General features: G+C 34.1%; 1 protein-coding gene across 6 annotated transcripts in view; it reads right to left on the minus strand.

The window, feature by feature from the left end:
• Window positions 1–21184, minus strand: part of KLF12 (Kruppel like factor 12) — a 539816-nt gene that overhangs the window by 199990 nt on the left and 318642 nt on the right. Inside the window, exon 4 of one of the 6 annotated variants that reach the window (XM_031958480.1) lies at window positions 7373–7417. The exons of 4 other annotated variants lie outside the window; for them this stretch is intronic. In XM_031958480.1, coding sequence (XP_031814340.1) covers window positions 7373–7387 — 15 coding nt within the window. In that variant the 5' untranslated portion in view covers window positions 7388–7417. Of the gene's footprint in view, window positions 1–7372; window positions 7419–21184 lie in introns of those variants that run through there. One more of the 6 variants, XM_031958481.1, reaches the window with a different exon arrangement.

The raw sequence follows: 21184 nt of genomic DNA on the forward strand, positions 1-21184 counted from the left end.
GTTGCTGAATGAGCAGAACCAGGAGATCATTGCACAGGCTAACGACAAAATTATGTGATAATCAACTGTGATGGACTTGGCTCTTCTCAGCAATGCAGTGATTCCAGTCACTTCCAATAGACTTGGGATGGATATGTCAATCACATCCATAGAGAAAACTGGATCAACACACACAGGTTTTTTTTGTTTGTTTGTTTGTTTTCTTTCTTGTTTTTTCTTTTTCTTTTTTGGTATATTTTTTCTTGCACAACATGACAAGTATGGAGATATGTTTAAAAGGACTGCACATTAAAAGGATATCATCAGATTGCCTGCTGCCTTGAGGAGGAAGGAATAGAGACACAGAAAAATTTAGAATACAAAGTTTTACAAAAAATGTTGAAAACTATCTTTGAATGTATTTGGAAAAATAAAATACTATTTAGGACTTTAAAAAAAAGAAACTTTTATCAGCTCTCATGGATTTAATGATCAACTCCATGCAGATGAATCCTGCATCTATATATCTACATTCAACCTCTTGAGCTCCAAATTGCCAGCTGCCTCTCAGACAGTTCCAAATGGATTTCTGGTAAGTATCTCAAACTCAACATAAACCAAACTGAACTAATTACCTTTTCTCCAAATCCAAGTTTTTTCTGGAACAGTCATTCAAGCTCCTCATTTTGCTATCATCCTTAATTTTGTACTCTCTCTCACCCTGCATATGCAATCAGTTATCAAATCTTGTTGATTATACATCCTTCCCTCCTCTTTACTGAGATTATTGTGACCCTGATTCATGCTTTTAGTACCTCTAAAATCTACTACTGCAATAGTTGCCTAACTGATCTCTTATCCCATATCCCTGTCCTTTCCAATGCAATCTCCACTCAGCTGCTAAATTTAATGATTAAAGCTAGGTTAAAAAAAAAGGAAGATAGCAATATTAACTGTAACATACATATTATATATTTGGTTCCTTGAAGAATTATAAAACCAAGTGAAATGAGAGCTCTGTGGGAAAAGGCTGTTATAAAGTGTGTTAAAGAAGGCTAATTAAGAGGCTTGAGCCCTTGAATTGGCTTTTAAAGATGAGTAAGTACTTACAGTGTGAAAAGGGAGAGGGAGCATTTTCTATTCACTGGAAACAGTGTGAACAAAGACACAGAATTGAAAGGAGACAAGACATATTCAGGGGTCAGGGCACAATCTGGTTTCACCAGAACATAAAGGGAAAAAAAGAGTAGTAATATAAAATATGGATGGAAAATTATAATTTTCTCCCAGTTTTGCATTGCTAGTCAAGGAACTTTCTTCAAAAGGTAAGTATGATGCACTGAAGATTTCTGAGGAATAGCATAAGTCCATTTTATACAATGGCCAAAATACTGGTTCTGTAAGCAAAGGATCTGTGTTCAAATCCTACACATGGGTACTGTCACCTCTATGAATCTGGGCTAATCACCCAATTAATAAGAAAACTCTTAGTTTCTTTATAAAATCTGGGATTTGGACTATTCCCCATGGTGCTTAGAACAATGCCAGTTCCTTTAATAATGTTGTTGGAATGGATCAGTCACTCAGTTTAGATCTTTTTTCCTGATAATAGCGAGATAAGATGGATAATAAGGGATTAGAGCAAAATTCAGAAAAGCCTCACAGCATAACAGGGGGAGTTAGTACAAGAAGGCAAAAAGTGGACCAGCCAGCAGTGATGTGGGACAGGAGGTGAAAGAAAGCTTCAGGGAAGATGAAAGTTTGTGGGAGAAAATGGCTGATGGCCAAGGTGCTGACCAATCAACTGACATTTACAATGGCAGGGGGATGATCTCAGGTGGCTCAACCATTTCAGCTGCCTTAACAAGCACTAATCCTGGCTAGGACTGCGATTTATAAGTGGTGGGCAATGTACAAAAAAATAAAATAAATTTAAAACAAAAAAAATTTCAATGATTGTACTTATATGATCATTATCTGGAGGAAGTAAAGAATACTAATATAGGGTTTCATAGACCTTTGAACTTTTACATTAAAAATGAAAATAGCTTCCTAGTAGAAGTAAATAATGACAGACATTCCATCAAAAGCACAGTTTGCCAATGGTGACCCTTACTATTACAAACAAAGAGGTAATGTTAAATGCCAACTGAGATATGGTATTTCCATGGCATTAACACGCTCACTCACAATTTGGGACTAAACAAAGAGAAGAGGGCAGGGCATGTCTGATAACCAAAGGTTTCATTGTAAAATTATAATGCAATTACAAGGTTCCCATTACTCCAAACAACTATATTACTCCCGGCATATACTCAGATACAGGTAAAATTACTAGCTGCCAGGGTACAGCTAGCTCGCCACACTGCTTTTACTACAGGCAGATTGGGACCGTAAAAGAACACTGATTTTGGATTCTAAGGATGTGAACTTAAATAATACCTCTGTCACTTACACCCCTTGTGGCCACAGGCAAGTTACTGAACTTTGCCAAGTATTGGTTTCTATAAAATGAAAGGCTTAGACCTGATGACCCTGAGCCTTTTCTGATCCTAAATACATGAACTTATAGCTATAGTCAAAATGGACATATACACTCTAGGACTCAGGCCAAAAGAAACACAATCTTCAGATTTCAGGGACAGCTACTACCTAATCGGCAAGTTACTGAGCACCTGCTATCTACTGAGCACCCATGAGTACTTTGCATCTCTCTGATGAATTTATCCTATTTTAACCCATTCATTCATTCATTCATAGATTCAATAAATGTTTGTTAATGTCCCCGGGACTGTGCTAAGTGCTAGGGATATAAAAAGAAGCTATATGAAAACATATAGATATATATTTACATATATATATAGAGAGAGAAACAAACACATATATATATATGAAGAAATATATATATATATATATGAAAAATTTGAAATAATTAAACGAGGAAATATACTGGAATTAAGAGTGAAGATTTTCTGTAGAATGTGGGGGTTTTGTTGGGGCATTTTAGGAGAGAGCATTTTAGGCAAAAGAATCAGAAAAAAATGACTGAAGCTGAGAGATGAAATGTCTTATCTCAATTGCTTAGAGTCTTTTTTAGAGTTTAGGTTTTTATGCATCTTTATTTCTTCATTATCTAGAACTGAATCTTGTACATAATAAGCACTTAATTAATATTACCTAAATGAAATAATAACAATGGCTAGCATATATAACCCCTAAAGGTTTTTCTAAAGTACATTACAAACATGATCTTGTTTGGTGCTCATGATAATCCTGGAAAGTAGATGCTATTATTATACCCACTTTACAGATGAGGATATTGAGACAAATAGCTTATGTGACTCTTACCCAAAACACACATAAGTTTCTGAGGAAGGCTGTGAACTGAGGTTTTTCCAGGTTTCGCAGTAAATCCATGGCACCACCTGAACAAGAGTCCTTTTTCTTCAGGAAATATGATTACCTATTGTCTTGCTACAATCATTTTATAAGACATTTACATTATTGAGATAATGTTTAAATATCCATAGATATTTAACATGGTTCAATTAAACAAATCTCACAAATATTTTATAATAGAACTTACAGGTTTGCAGTTTTAAATCTTATGTGGAAAAAATACTTTAGATATTAAGAAGAGTAAGATACAATCTTTGTTCTCAAGGGGTTATAATCTACTGAATGGGGAAGTTAAAATGGGGAATATGGATAAGAATGAAGACAGACACAAAGAATGCTATGGATCTTGAAAAGAAGGGAATGGAAAATCGTGGCAGTTTTCATGGGCAAGATGGCCAAGATGTAGTTTCTACTTGTTACCTGTGTACCTTTATATAAATTATTTTACTTTTCTGAATCAGTTTCTTCAGCTATTAAAAAAAAAAGAAGCTGAAATAAATGATGCCTAAGCTTTCTGCTTTGATTCTAATCCTGCAATAAATGTGTTTAGGTCTTTATAGAGACTGAAAAAGGAGGAGGGAGAAACCAATGTTTTTACTAGCAGATGTTTTGACATCTATAGATTATTTGGTCCTATTCTAGGCTTTGTTGTAAACATTCATTGAAAAGCATAAGTAGTCTTAGCTTTAATTAATACAATGCCAGTGCCAGAGTTCTGTTTCCTTAATTCTTTTTCTCAGACACTCAGGATATAAAAGATATAAAAACAGTAAAAATAGATTTCAATAGAAGATCCATAAAAAGAAAAGGAAAAAACAAAATCAAATCTCACCATCTTCAAAATAAAACAAAATTTTAAATGAACACAGTTGAGCTCAATTGGTGATTGTGAGTATTTATTTGTTTGATTACTTTTTTTTGTCAACTTTTCTATGGGGCAACTATAGTACATTAAAACATTAAAATGAACTTGACTGGAATTCAGGATACTTGTTCTACATATTTAAAAGTTGTACTAGTGAAAAGTGCACATCTCCATCAGAAGGTTGTTATCTCAGAACTGAGGAGGTAAAGTTTTATAATTTCATGCTTGCAAGCATGAAATCCTTCACAGATCTCATGAGATTAACATGTGGAAACATAAGAAGCTCTCTGAAGAGTAACAGAGGTGAATGCAGAGTTTATTCCTGGTCTCCTTCTATTTGTACATTCTAAATCTTATATAACATCATTTGCAACATGAACAAAATATTATTGATTCAGATTATAGACTGCATTTCATATTTGATTTTTATTTCCCTTTGGGTTTTATGAATATCAATTAGTAGAGAAGAACATTCTTTAGTTGAAACACTAGTGTAAATCTTGATGTCAGGAGATCGTTAACTACAAATTCTATTTCTGATATAGCCTAGGATGGTGACCCTGGGAAAGCTAGTTAATTTCTCAATTTTATGGGCAACTTTCCGAAGTGTGAGTAGTAGAAAAGTTAGCAAACAGAACTGATAGAGAAACTTTCTTACTAGGAGTTATATGCATTGATGAAATCATAGGTCCACTCAACTGTCATTGTACTTAGCTCTAAAATGTAGGGTTTATATAAAATTTAGAGCTACTAGGGACCATAGAGATCCTCTGGCCATTTGTCATCATTTAACAGATGGGGAAACTGAGGCCTAAGAAGAAGACAATAGTGTCAAAGGTCATACAGATAACAAATAGCAGAGCTAGACTTCAAACTGAGACAAAGCTATGATCCCTTCCATCGTAGAAATTCATTTGAAGGCCAGCTGTAACTGAAGCAATGTGCCAGAAGTCCAAAAGCTTTTGCTCCACAAGGTTTATCTCATCTACTACTCATTTCTAATGTCAATCAAATTCCCTAAAATTAATTTATAATTCATTATCATTTTTTCCTATCACCCAGAGGGTAATATGTAGAAGGCAGATTAAAAGTCCACATTATTGGATATAAAGATAAATGAATTTCTGAGATTCCCTGCAGAAAAGTTAATTTTCACTCCCATGGTAACAACCCAAACCAAAACAAGTCAAATTGTTAATGGCCCTCATAGCCTGTGGCCACCAACATAACCTTTGTGTTCTTATTCATTACACTCCTCTACCCCATCTCTGTCACTCCTTTCGTCTTTTTTCTTACCTTTGTCTTTTTGCCTTCTTCATAATCTCTTCTTTCCCATTCCCCTCCATTAATCAATTTTATTTCTTGCTTTTTCAGTTTTTGTCCACTAACTATACCCCTGACTTTTTTTTCTAAAACCAAATTCCATATTCTTTTACTCAGATATCTTTAAAAATTCAAAATCTCTTTATATCACAGCTAGCAATACTATTTGATGAAATAGATTCTGTGTATTTCATCACTCTTTTTTACTGGTATTTCACTGACCTCATCTCTTCCAAATTACTCCTAGCCTCTTTCCCCAAACTCTTTAAAATTCTTATTTTCTATATGCTATCCTTTTGTGGTATTTCCCATTCTCCTTTCCTCTAGATTGCTCAATATCATTTCCACTTTGTGGTTATGGAAGCCCTGTCATACAGGGGGTAAAAACATGGGCTCAGAACCTGAGAATGCTTAAATTTAAGACCTGTCTGTGATATATACTGGTTATGTGACACAGGCTAAGTCATTTAATCTCAGGGTTCCAGGAAATTCTATAAAACTGTAAATTTAAGAAATTACGCTTACCTCCACTATTACAGCAAGTTTCTTAGTCTATTGATTTTGCAACACAGTTTACACTACTCATAAGTATTTCCACATATTTTGTGCAGCAGAATAAACAGGCATTTATGTATTTACTCATAGGTGCACAAGGGTGGGTGATATGAATATGTGTAAGAGAGAAGTAGTTAAAGATAAGCATATGCGTCAGTTAATAAGTTCACATATTATAATTGAACTGTCTCTGAAGATGCAACAGGTGAAAATCTCTGAGAATGCAAAATAATTTTTAAGACCTTAAGCTCATGACGCTGAGTGAAGCAAGAAGAACCAAGAGACCATTGTACATAATAACAAGATTATGTGACGATCAACTGTGATGGACTTGGCTCTTCTCAAAATGCAGTGATCTAAGGCAATTCCAAATGAGTTGGGATGGAAAATGTCATCCACATCCAGAGAGATAACTATGGAGACTATTTGTGATTTGAAGAGTAGTATTTTAAACTTTTTGTTTATCTTTCTTGTGTTTTTTTTCTTTAAATCTGATTTTTCTTGCCCAACATGACAGAAATGGAAATATTTTTACACATATTTAATCTATATCAAATTGTCTGCTTTCTTGGGGAGGGGGAAAGGGAGTGAGGGAAAAAATTAATACAAAATTTTATAAAAATGAAAGTTGAAAACTATCTTTGCAAATAGATAAATAGATACATTTCAAAATTATAAGCTTCAGTCATAAAGGAATGCAAAAAAGAAAAATAAAAAACTATTGGGGGAAAAAAGACTAAGTTCAACTTGCAAGAGAGTATATAGATGGATAATATATAGATATTCATATCATTTTAGAGTAGGGATGAATCTGAGAGATTATCTGCTCCAAGCCCAACTTGAAATGCTAATTTCTTTTTGATACAGTTATGAAGGTCTGTAAAAAGTAGAGAATCCAGAGATCTGAAGCTGGATGGTCCTAAACATCTCGAGTCAATGATTCTGTCCAAGATATTTTTCAGGTCGAAGCTTCAGTAATGGCTCCTACTGACTTCACAGGTCCAAGGCCTGGATAGGAACTACCCAGACAAAAGTACATTCTCCATTACAAGGTCAGGGAGGAGGGGAACATAAGGCTTGTCCAGTGTCTCTAAAATATTTCCCTCCTCCAAACTAAACTAAAAAAAAAAAAAAAGTTGGTCTTTCTTGAGGGGAAATTCTGACTGATACCATTATTAGCTAAATCCCAGAATTCCAGTGTTGGTTGGGATTGAAAGGAGGATTAGGAGGTCAGTAGAGAATATTTCCTACCTTTACGAGGCTCATTGTGGAAAAGTGAATGAATCATATCCTTAGCTAGTTTCCAGTGAGAGAAATGGAGAGAGAGAGAGAGAGAGAGAGAGAGAGAGAGAGAGAGAGAGAGAGAGAGAGAAAGGCATTATATGGCTGACGTTTCTTTAGGGAATAGATGGATAGAAAATCTCTTAATTTCTATATGAATTTCTAACTTCAAATAGACGATTCTGAAAGTTATAAGCTTCAGTCACAAAAAAATGCAAAAAAGAGAATGTGAAAGCAAACAGATTGTTTAAATTACCAAATTTTCATGCCTGAGTGATAATATAAAATTTCTCAAAAAACTGCAAGATATAACAAAATGAATTATGTATCCAAGAAATAATACCTGCATCATATAAGTTAAAGTATGACATTAGAATTTAGCTGTCATAATTAATATGAGTTTTTAAATGTGCATGAAGTTTTAAGATGCACTAAAGGGTGTAGTACATTTTTAATAATTTTTACATCACCAAAGGAAACTAAATTTTCCTTATTGTTTAACAGAACCATACTAGAAGGGAGGAATTGTTCATATCAATTATTCTCTTTTCTGAAACTGAAGGAAATTAATATTTTTAAAGGGAGGTGGGACTAAGCATGTCCTAGAAAACATTTACCCTTACCTATTTTTTTTTTTAAATTTGGTTCAGAGATTTGATTTCATTAGTTTGAGGAACTAGTATGGAAACTCCCACCAACTATGAAATTTGAAATCTTAGAGGTGTTCTGGAGCACTGTTGTGGCCCCTATTCACTTGAACAATACATGCTAGAACTGGGACCACATATTTCTAACTCTAAATCTGCCACTCATCTACAATATATCTTTTCCGTTTTTTCTCGTACCACCAGAGTTCTTTTTCTCTCCTCATTTTCATTACCATAGTATTTCCTACCAAGGAAAAGAAGACTTAAATTAATAACTTTTTTTTTCTATTACTATTGGGATAAGGGGAGCATTGAGTGGAGGATTAATGGCAAAGAACAAACCTAAGCCTTGCACATTAAATACTTCTCTGACTAGACTCATACAAGTGTGGTTCCCATGAGATAAAACTATTTGATGTGAGTTGAAAAACTGAAATAGATATAAAATAAATAACCCAGCTTATTTGAATATTTTTCTTTTTATTATCAGCATCTCTGTTTTCACTCAACATATAGTTAATTTTCAATTACCTGTGCTAATGAAGAAGATTCACAGCATGGGCAATATCAATACACAGATAATATTAAACTTCTTTTGCATTTGGTTTTAAAATACATTATATGACTTTGAAAGAGTTGCCATCAAAACTGTATTTTTCTCAGCTATACCAGTATTCATTTCTGTTCCCTAGACAACTTATGTAGGGTGAGGTATCCCAAATATATTCTTGATGACAGACTAAAACTGATAAACTACTGCAGATAAACCATAAAACATATAATTGACATGTAGATAAGCAAGAAGTTGACTGTAATAATGCACATAATTGTTGTTGAAAACCATATGTGGTTAATTTAAAACTGCAAATCACTGTAGTTTTATGGTATGATGGAAGAATTCCTTTTTTAAATCAATAACAAAACAGTGACTTAAAAAAAAAAGGAACTAAGTGAATGTATATTTTTTAAGATATCACAAAATCACAGAATTTGAATGTTGGAATGAACCACAGTGTCCGTCTCGTCCAAGTTCCATTCAAAAGGAAGCCTGTGATAATTGCTGTTGCTGAGCCATGGCAGTTGTGTACAACTCTTCATGTTCCCATTTAGGGTTTTCTTGGCAAGGACACTGGAGTGATTTGCCATTTCTTTCTTCATCATATTTTACAGATGAGGAAAAACTGAGGCTAACTGGTTAAATAACTTATCCAGGATCCCATAGGTACTAAGCATCTGAGAACAAACTTGAAGTCACAAAAATAAGTCTTCTGATTCTAAACCTAATGTTCTATCCACTATACCACTTAGCTGCTGTGACAAATGATCATCTAATTTGTTTAAAGACCTCTAAGAAGGGGGAATTCATCATCTCCCAAGATGGTCCATTACATTTTTTTTGGCAATTCTAAGTATTAGGATTTTTTTTTCCCCTTGACATTAAGTCAATGTTTATATTTTTTGCAACTTTTCTCTTTTACTTTTGCTCCCAGGAACATACACAACTATATATATCCAGGGACAGTTGTTATTTGATTTTCGTTCTCAAAAAGGAACATAACATCAGGGAGGTGATGACATGATGTGCAAGTGAACTGGATTTAAGTGAGGGAGGGATGTGCAAAGTCACCTGTCTCCCTTTTCCCTCAACACTTTTTTAAACTTAAGGAGGTTTCCCACTTTGAGAATTATACTCTGGGACTCATAGACTTGTTACCTCTGACAGGCCTGGATGTTTAGCAGTCAAGCTCTATCTTGTTCACACGCTTGGGTCAATATCAAATATGAACAATGAAGTAACTATTAGTACTTGTATAGAGAGACAGATATAGATATAGCTGACTTTGTTTCAGCTTTCTGATTTTTAATACCTAAGGGTTGTGACTTTTCAGCTGTTAACTGTGCTTCTCAAATTAGCTTTGCTCTTAAAATTTTAGAATGAGAGGGTAACAGTGGACTGTAATTTATCTGTGCCATGGCACCCATACAGATCTAAGTTAAGTACCACAAATGATGCTTACTTTAACTTACATAAAATGACAGGGAAAATGTTATAAAATATACTACACCATACACAATCACATAGACAATATGATCATTTCAAAAAGTAGCTTTGAAAAGGTCTGACATTTTGGCAATTTAGTCATAAATACATCAGGCAGAAGATAATATTAAAGTAAAATAGTGAGTGAAGGATGTTCCGGATGGAAGGTTTCTGCACTGAACGTTGGACTATACAACTTGAATATCAATATAATCAAATTCAAATAAATTCAACATTTATTAGGTACATATTATGTATCAAGTACTTTGGGAGATATAAAAGGTGGTCCTTATTCCTGATTTCAAAGAAATATTCCAACTTGAAGTATCTATGATTCAGAGTTCACATAAACTCCAATGTTTGTTATTGGTGGTGAAAACATCATTTTTTCAAAAACCAATTGAAATTTGACAAATCAGAGTCCTTCTCTTCAATCACAATAGATGTACTGGGAAAAACTTAAGTGAACTCAATGTATAAACAGATATTTATTAGATAAGCAATACTTATTTAAATTTTCCTGAGCAGATAATATTTGATCTTTAATTTCAGAATAGAGGTCTACAGACACAAGTGAGATTTTCTTTTTCCTCTTCTTTTTGGAATATCAGAATTTAGGTGAATTTGGAAGTAATGAACATTTAGCACAATCCCAGGCATTTAATAAATGTTGACTAAATTTCTTCCTACTCTGGAAGCAAAATAGCATTTTTGTGGCTTTCAAGAGTATATGCTTGGCTATAAATATGCTGCTAAATCCTACCATGGTTTCATGGAATAGCAACAAAGAATAAAAAAACAAATTTGATAGAAAATGGGAGAAGGTACAAATGACCTACAGCTCATGGTTTGTGGCACCTGTCTAACTTTTCTTAATCTTCACAAAACAGGGGATAATATCACCAGACTTACTGAAGAAGTAAATCAGGCTATTGCAGGTGGCTGTAGCAAGCATGAGTATTCCCAGATCATGTTTCCTCACCAATATGTGTGTGTGACGTGGGTGTGTATCTAAATATTCTAGTGCTCACTGGGAACTGAACATCAATAATCTTCCTCACCTACAACACAGCTTGATAGAGTGGGGATCAATGTCACATTTCTGTAGTCCTAGATGCATAAATTTTGTGTTACTTGGTATCTACCTTATAGGATCACAGAATCACACATTTAGAGTTGGAAGGTACCTTATAAATTACTGGTTCTAACATCTTTATCTTCCAGGTGAGGGAAATGAGACTCTAAGCAATTTGACTTTTTGTTTACTTTTCAGTTCAGGAATAGTCTAAATGATTTTAGCCATTAGTATCAAAAGATTAATTCAACAAGAATCTGGATTAATTCCTAGTAGGAGAAGATAACTCTGTAGAGGCAATGCTGAATAGAATTGAAGCTCTAGCTCACATTCTATCAACCAGACAGATTGAGAGAAACAGCTCTACTTGGGAGATCCTCAAGTGTGCTTGTAGATCATGGGGAAGGAGGGAGGGAGGGAGGGACAGAGGAAGAAAGGAGAGAGGGAGGGACGGACAGAGGAAGGAAAGAGAGAAGGGAGAGGGAGGGAGGAAGGAGAGAAGGAGGGAGAAAGGAGAGAGGGAATAAAGAAGAGAGAAAAAGAAGAAAGGAAGAAAAGAAGGAAAGAAGGGAAGGAGGGGAAAAAGGAAGGAAAGAAGGGAAGGAAGGAAAGTGAAAGGAAGGAAGGAGGGAAGGAAGGTGAAAGGAAGGAAGGAAGGAAGGTGAAAGGAAGGAAGGAGGGAAAGAAGGAAGGTGGAAGGAAGGAAGGAAGGGAAAGAGGGAGGAAGGGAGGCGAGGGAGGGAGGGAGGAAGGAAGGGAGGGAGGGAGGGAGGAAGGAAGGAAGGGAGGGAGGGAGGGAGGAAGGGAGGGAGGGAGGGAGGGAGGGAGGAAGGAAGGAAGGAAGGAAGGAAGTTAGGAAGGAAGGAGGGAGGGAGGGAGGGAGGGAAGGAGGGAAGGAAGGAGGGAGGGAGGGAAGGAAGGGAGAGGAAGCGAGAGCAAAGGAAGGAAAGAAAGATAGGAGAGGACAGAGAGAAGGAGCAGATACAGCAGTCGCTACTGTACAAGGAAAGGACAGAGGAGAGAGCAAGGTATGCAGAAGCTGAAGATATGTACAATAATATAAAATTTTAACCTTTCTTTTTGGTTAACTGAATGACATCTTTAAAAAGTCTCAGTACTTGCACTAAACTCATGATCCATAAATGTGAAAATAAAATAAGTTAGGAGAAAAAGTTGATTTAGAATATGGTAGAATTAAAATTATTTATGACAAGAGCTCAGCAATTCCTTAGTGAGAAGGTGCTAAGATCTAAGAAATAACACAAAGAGGGAGATGCTACTCAAAAAGCATCTTGACTCTGTTATAATGAATAGACAAAATAAAAAAAGAAAGAAAAAGAAAAGGCCTTTCAAACTCTTAATCAACTTATTTATTAAGTGACTGATATGATATACAAGGAAGGTATTTTGCTAAAACCCCCAAAGAAGCCAGAGACAGCAAAAATTGGTCTTCTCATAATCTAAATCTGATGTAGTAGTCTATTTCTCCTCCTCTTATATTCAGTAGACACACTTTCTGTGATCTGCAGCATGGCCATATGAATGGGTCATATTATAAGTGCATTTCACTGAATATTATTCATACTCTGAGAAAATTATGAAGCCTTCTAGCACAAGTGTTGCAAAGAAGATGCATTTTAAATCAGACTAATATTACTGATAGTCCAGGTAAAAATGTTCTCATTCATTCATGTGATATTTCTGTGCAAAAATAACATTAATGACTCAATTTAAATTTGCTTTTCTGGTAATAGTACTGTACCAAGTTATGTTATATGTGTAAAAATATTAATATCTTTTTAAAGTAAGAACCATTTCTGAGTCCCAGTTCATATGATCATACCTATCTCCTTTAAATTTTTTGAAATTGGCTAGAAATGGAAGTGGATGGAGGATGATGATCCCAGAGGAAAACAAAGATGATGATGATGATACAGGAGGAAGGCACCTTGCATTGGCACTGATGCTCTATACTTTTTATAAAATACTTTCAAATTCATTATTTCATTTAACAGAATAAAAGGAATGCTTGTGCCAGAACTTTCCCTAGTAATAATCAAATACAAACTACTCATTTTATAATAAGGAAAATGAAGCTATCTGAGAAGTAACTTGCCTGAAGCTGCACAAAGAGCAAGTCATAAATTCTTGACTTGAAACCAGAATTTAAGTCCAAGTCCAATGCTCTTTGATGAGCTTGTAAAATAGGCAGGGCATGTATTAATACCCTCATTTTATAGATGACAAAATTGTACCAAAAACTTAAATATCCCTAAAGGTCACAAAGATATTAAGTACCAGAGATAGGACTTGAATTTTGGTCCAATGGCCCTCACAAAACATCGATCTATTCTTTGCATTCTTGACAATCACTTTCTAACAAAATACTGCTTATTTCTTTCTTAGTGGTCAAAATGAGGTCCAAGCAGCAGTCTCTATCATTAGTTCCTCTGCCCTGAGAGTGATGAAATTGTCAGCAAGTTAAATTAAGAAGTGATCAATTACTCTGCTTTTGTGTTTTAATAATAATAGTTTAATTATATCACTCCTTGGAGTAATTCTAAATGCTTCATGAACCCTAACCTTCACAACAGCCCTGTGGAGTCAGTGACAAAAACTACTTGGTTCACTTTTATTGGAGTCATCTCCCCATTGTTCTTCTCTCAGTAGGGAGTGATTCAATCTGTGATAGAGACAGATATATTCTGGAAGATGCTTTAATATAACCACCTGATAAATTATTTCATCTTCTCCAAACACATGCCTTACACAAACAGTTGCATGCTCTAGCTAACAGAATAATTTAGAGAGCTCTTTCTTAAAATTCTTATTGCCAGAAGAACAGTTCCATTCAGAGGTCTAAAGAATTTCAACAACTTCAACAAATATTGACCAAGTGCCTACTGAGTGCAAGGTGTTTTTGCTAAGCCTAAGACAGAATTCCTGATCATTCAACCCAATGAGTCACCCATTTCCTTACAGATAACCACAATGCATGGGGACAAAATGCTATGTGAACTCGTAGAGAAAAGGTTATTTTCAGAAGAAATTTAGAAAGACTTTAAATAAGATGCATAATTTAAGTGGAGCTTAAAGGATGTATAGATTTTTAACAGGGGCATTTGAGAAAATCAGAATAAGGGATTTGGATTTTTAAAAAGGGAGTAGAAAACGAAATAAACAACACGAGCCAATTAAAAATTATCATAACAATTCATCTCTGAGCCCTTATATTCCTTTATTCTCCCAGAATGCAAAGTGATTCTCCTCACTTCTATTCTCACCTTCCACCCTCTTTCCTTGACATCTTTTTTTTGGTCTCTATGACCATATAAATACAAATCAAAACATGCTGATAATGGAATCAAATCAGCATTTTACTAAACTCTTTTCCATTTCTTTACCCATTTATGTTTTATATAGATAAAATAATTTTAAAATAACTGAAAGAGAACAGTTTAACAAATTTGAGAATGGACCCCATTCTCAGCTTTTGGGATAAGAATTCACTATTTGACAAAAACTGCTGGGAAAATTGGAAACTAGGGTATGGCAGAAACTAGGCATTGACCCACACCTAACACTGTGTGGGTCACTGTATACTGTATACCACTATATACCAAGATAAGGTAGAAATGGGTTCATGATCTAGACATAAAGAATGATATTATAAACAAATTAGAAGAACAGAGGATAGTTTACCTCTCAGATCTATGGAGGAGGAAGGAATTTGTGACCAAAGAAGTAGAGATCATTACTGATCACAAAAAAGATAATTTTGATTATATTAAATTAAAAAGTTTTTGTACAAACAAAATTAATGCAGACAAGATTAAAAGGGAAGCAATAAACTGGGAAAACATTTTTACACTTAAAGATTCTGATAAAAGCCTCATTTCCAAAATATATAGAGAATTGACTCTAATTCATAAGAAATCAAGTCATTTTCCAATGGGTAAATGATCAACAATGAGAGGATTCAAACCATTTCCACTTGTGCATTGATGAAGAGAGCCATTTACACCCAGAGAGAGAACCATGAGAACAGAGTGTGGAATACAACATAGCATTCTCACTCTCTCTGTTGTTATTTGTTTGCATTTTGTTTTTCCTCTGTTTTTCTTTTTCTTCCTTCTTGATCTGATATTTCTTATGCAGCAAGGTAATGGTATAAATATGTATACATATATTAGATTTAACATATTTAACATGTATTGGACTGCCTGCCAGCTAGGGGAGGGGATGGGGAAAGGAGGGGAAAATTTGGAACAAAAAAGTTTTGCAAGGGTCAATGTTGGGAAAATTACCAATGTATATGTTTTGTAAATAAAAAGCTTTAATAGAAAATAAATATAGAAATAAATTTTTAAAAAGAGAAAAAAATAAAGCACTTTAAGTATCTTAAAAAATTTTGAAAATGAATACTAAAGATAAATAATAACAACGTGAAAATGTGAATATTGGCATAAGAAAAAAAATATTTGATAGAGTACCAGCCCTGAAGTCAGGAGGACCTGAGTTCAAATTTGTCCTCAAACACTTAATACTTCCTAGCTGTGTGACTCTAGGCAAGTCATTTAACCCCAACTGCCTCAGGAAAAACAATGAAAATAGATTATTTCATTCAAAAAGATTTATAAATTGTAGAAATTTATAAATGTATTGTTTCATCCTATGAAAACCAAGACAGTTTGATCAGGATTCATCTCTATATCCAGGGATTGCAGCATGTCTTGTAAATCAATAAGAGAGCTATTCTCCTTAGAATAATATATAAGTCCATCCTAACTTTAATGCCCTTGAGATGAAAAGGATGTGTGTGATATGTTCCTCTTCCAGTGGCCCTCTTCTAAGTTACTTTCTTCTATCTACAACTCCTTAGTTTTTCCTTTAAAAAAAATTGCCTGAGGGGATTGACTCATAATTTGGTCTCTTTCACATTTAGCATGATAGACTAAATCATGGTATTGAGGTAGGGTAAAATCATGAAAACAGGATGAGGAAAAGTAAGGCAAGAAAAAGTATTTAAATAAAGACTTAAATAACAACTAAATAATATAAAGGTTTTTGGGATTTTTTTATGACTGACATGAATATTGCTTGTTTGGTAACTGTAACTTTTAAAGTACATTTCATTCTTGGTTGATGGGGCAATATTTTCAAGGCTATTTAAAATATATTTTACATGGAAATATTGGTAATTATGGAGTAGGATGGTGAACAAATGACAACTTCTCAGATTTAATTTCTTCATTTTTAAAATGGGGAAAATAACAGCAAACATCCATTTCACATGAGATGACCATGATCAAATGAGAAAAAAAATGTCAAATGCTTAAAAAAGTTAAAATATTATGTAAATGTTAATTATGACAGTTGTTACATTCAATATGGTGGTGACCAGTTAAAATGAATAATAAACATAATATTTTCTTGATGGTACAATAGAAAGAACCTGGTAAAAGTCTTTGTTATTCTACATAAACTAGAATCAAACTTTCATGATTTGAAATTTTAAAAAATGTGTAGGGGAAAAAAAAGAAAAGGTATTAAAAATATTGGAATAAAACCAGAGATCATGTAAATGATCTAGGACTAACCATACAAAGTTATCCTACCTGTGAATTATTTCCTGCAGCATTGAAAAAGTCTATCTGTACCCTTCCTGCCCTCTAATATGAAGACAAGCAATTCTGCATGTATTATTCATTGGGAGTGACCTAATTTTCAGTCCTAGTTTTCATCCATGTCTGACCAGACACACTAAGATGTATTTCAAAATTTAATCTATACACATGGGTACCAACACCGCTTATACCTTCACCCTGGCTTACTGATTTAGTGGGAAATGTTTCATGCTTAAATTTTTAAATTCCCTTCAACATGAATTGCCTGCCTAGACCTTGAACAGGAATCAAAGACTCCACATGTCGGTCTTAGCACTTTGCACAGTAGTTGGCAGTTGGTTTCCTTATCTAGCTTATGGCTTATCTAGTCCCTGCCCTCTTTATTTCACTGGCTACTTGTTGCCATTGGTCATTTCTCTGTTCAATAGCACTTCCACTAAAGAGTAGTCTAGGGTAATAAGAGATGCAGTTTCAGTATCTGCTAGCAGCCCACATAAAAAGATTTTCTAGCATAGGAAAAAATCTGTGAATTTCAATAAAAAAGACCATTCTGGTCTCTCATGATCCAAAAGTACCTGGAGCTGGTTTAATTCTAACAGAAGAAAGAGTTTTCAACTGAATGGCATTAACTGAATAAGTAATTCTATATTTGAGGGAGTAATGTATAGATTCCAGTTTCTGAGGTGATTATCCATTCAGGGAAGAGAAGGATATCAAGACTGCCATCTGTTAAAAGCATGCTATGATCCCACATTCATTCTAGTGAGTTTTCTTGATCTTAGGAGGAATGTGATTCCCTCCAAAACCAGCAACTCTCTATGCTCCTCCCAAACTTTCTTTTTAGTGAATTACCTTTGTCCTTAGTTTGCCAACCTCTTTGCCATAATACATCCCTTTTTTGGGGGGCAGGGGGAGGATTTGAATTACTATATCTTAATTCTCTTCCCCCCCCCGCCCCCTTTTTCCCATTCTGATTACTACTTTTCTCTCCCATGCTGCCAGAAGCTGTTCCTGACCACCAAGGTAGTTTTTCCTTAAACAGCCCTAACAGATGACATGAAAACTAGTTACTCTCAAACACAAATTTTGGTGTTTTATTATAGTTGTTAATGATCAGAACATATAAATCAAATAAATAGCTAGAAATAAATTGGTCTGCTCATTGGTTCCCAAATACATTATACCTTTGCTCCTCTGCTCACACCATTACTTATTACCTTATTATTCTCTCTGAATTACATTGATCATATGCCTTAGGTCCAATTTCCTCCCCTTAGCATCCTAACCTATGGTAATATTCTTCTGTCTTGTTGGATGACTATCTCAAATTAGGTAGGAGATGCAGTGGATAGAACACCAGATCGTGGAGTCATGAACCCCCAGCCTCCAATACTATTTGAGTCTATACCACTACATTAAATGACCTCTAAGGTCATCTAATAATGAATGAAATCTAATAATGAGTAATCTAATTAATTAACAATTAATTATTATTTATAGTATCATTAATATTAGAGTATTATGATGTATTACATTATATATTCATGAAATATATAACATTATATATTTACATAATAACTTTATATTATATTATATAATATTATGAGCCATATATTAAATACATAATAAATATATTTATGAAATAGGTTAAATAAATATATAATTAATATGTTGTATATTAGTTGATATATAATATAATATATTAAAATATTACTAATATGTAATTAATAATAAATCTAATAATGATCACCTTATGATCCTTCTATGTGCCACTGTACTGGTCTAGATGTCCTCCCTTCTTCCCATCTCTGAATCCCATCTTTCATTTTTCACCCTTTCTATTTATAAATTAATAGATGAGGTGACATGTCTAGTCCACGAACTTGCTCTGTAACAACCTCTTCTTAGAGGGGTTTTGAAACCATAATATCAAGGCTTCATTCCCTCTCTTTCTCCTCTCACTTCTCTTATCCATTTACCCATCCATAATTTTTTTGACTTCTATCAAAGGCCAATTTAATCCTATTTACAAAAGAGTTCATTTCTAAAAACTAAGCAGAAATATTTGATAATTTTATATAACTAAAACTGTAAGTATTATCTAAGCAGACATGGCAAAAAGGTTTTGCGCTAGTGCACCCATGATAGGCTATGAAAAAAATAAAATCCATCTTAGATAATAGCTTTCACTCATATTTAACATTTCAGTGTGAAATTAAGGTATGCTTCTGTTTTCCTATTCATCATCTGAATATGAAGGAAAGGTATTAAAGCGAGGTGGTGCAGTGGATGAAGTGCTGGGTCTGGACATCTTTCCAAATTCAAAGTTTGCTTCAGACAATTACTAGTGGTATGACTTAACCCCCTTTTTGGTCTCAATTTTCTCATCTGTAAAACGAGTAGGAGAAGGAAATGGCAAATCATTCTAATCAATATCTTTGCCAAGAAAACCCCAAATGAATTGGAAATAAAAAGCTTCAATTAAAAAAAAATCCCAAATGGGGTCACAAAGAGTCAGTTATGGCTAAAAAAACAACTGAAAAACAAATGAAAGTCACCATCAAACAGTGGTTTTTTATTTTTTTCTTTTCATATATTTCTATCATCAATAATGGTCAATGACCTATATTTTACTCTTTTCTGAAACCCGCAGAAAGAACACAAAATCATCCTTTACAGACTTTTCTTTCAGAGTTTAATTTGTACGTTTACATGTTTATTAGGAAGAAGCCTAATTAAGACGTTTAGGAGTAGAACATATAATCAGGAGTTATATTCTCAACCACTTTATTACCCCAGCATATGGCCTTCAGTCAGAGATGGTAGCTTCATGATGGCAAACAAACATTTGAATGGACGGAGGAGAGAGAGTAAAATAATAAAACAGCGGTCAAATAATTTTACTGTGGAGCAACTGGATGACCAAAGTGATTATGTCTTCTGATTTTAATCTCTGATGAAAATAAGTATTTTATTCCCTCTGACCATTTGATAACAGCCCATTAGGGCAGCCAAATCAATGTGACCAGCTTTTCCCTCACCCTTGCTGTCTCGTTAAAGTGATGGTTTTAACAAGGGGTTAGAACCATCATTTCACTGGGTTTAATCATAAACGAGAAATAATAATAGAGTATAATCATGTATGGTAAAGCCATGACCACCAGCTACAATAAAGATTAGGAGGTGGCTTCTTGACAAAGCAGCTCTATACAAATAAGGCCCTTGAGTTTCCATCATTTTGCATTTAAACTGTTTTTCAAAGGATATTAAATTTTCAAAGTCAAGTGCTCTATTTTTATTTCTCAGTATAACTTTCTACTTTGAATTTTAACAGTGAAAAAGACCTGTACTTTATACATGATATGCTTTAAATACAATACCTGAAGTTAGAAGGGTAATGACCACTCATTGAATCTTCCATACTTTGTAATAAAAGCACTGGATAATCATAAGCCCTAGTTTTTCACTTATCTCCAAATACTTATATCTATCATTTTGTAGTTATTTTACCAATATAGAACACTGTAAATAGAACACAGAACTATCAGTGTACCTGTTTTGTTCAAATAACCAATAAATGAATTTATTTGTTCTGGGGTCATTGTGATGTATAATTTATTAAAGATTATGAGCAAAGAAAAATATTTCATATGGAATAAAAGATCTCTCCTTAAAGAAAAGAAATGAACAAGGTGATAAAACAAGGGAGTGTAATATTAGTTAAGAAGTCTGATAAAGTGTCTAAAACAATTCAATAAAGGATTCAAAAGCTCTAAGATCAAGGGTTTAAATTAGGGATGTACCAAGAAATTGCAATTTGAATAGTAAACATATGGCTCAATTCAACAAAAAGGCACTGAAGCAAATAATTCATTAAAAATGCAAATGAATTCAAGAGAACATTGTTAGGCAAGGAAGGGCAATGTGTGGCAATGAGAAAAGGCAAGGTTGAGAACAATTTATTGGGGAGAATTTTGATGAGGTCAAATGTAGTTTTTTTTTTTTTTTTTATGCTGTGAACTACTTATTAAAGAAGTAGCAGCATCATATTTTTATTACAGAGCTTTACTATGATGATTCCAGATAAGGTATTTATGGATTGCCTGCATCTCTGACCTTGGTATTACTTTATGGACACTAGATATATTGTTTTTTATGGGGAAAACAGGCAGTTCTATAAAAGTAAATCATTCAGATTATCAAAAAAGAAAGCTAGAAAAATTCCTTTCTGTGCAGACATTTCAGACCTCTTCAATAGGTATTTGCAATTATGGCCTGCAATAAATTAGAACAGACCCCAAATCAATTAGTCAATCTTCCTATAAACTTTATATCCATACAAAATAAATGATACCATGCTCTGTCTGCTGTGAACTTTCTGCATGGTATGTG

The sequence above is a fragment of the Sarcophilus harrisii genome, chromosome 3, assembly GCF_902635505.1.
Source record: "Sarcophilus harrisii chromosome 3, mSarHar1.11, whole genome shotgun sequence".
NCBI classification, from domain to species: domain Eukaryota; kingdom Metazoa; phylum Chordata; class Mammalia; order Dasyuromorphia; family Dasyuridae; genus Sarcophilus; species Sarcophilus harrisii.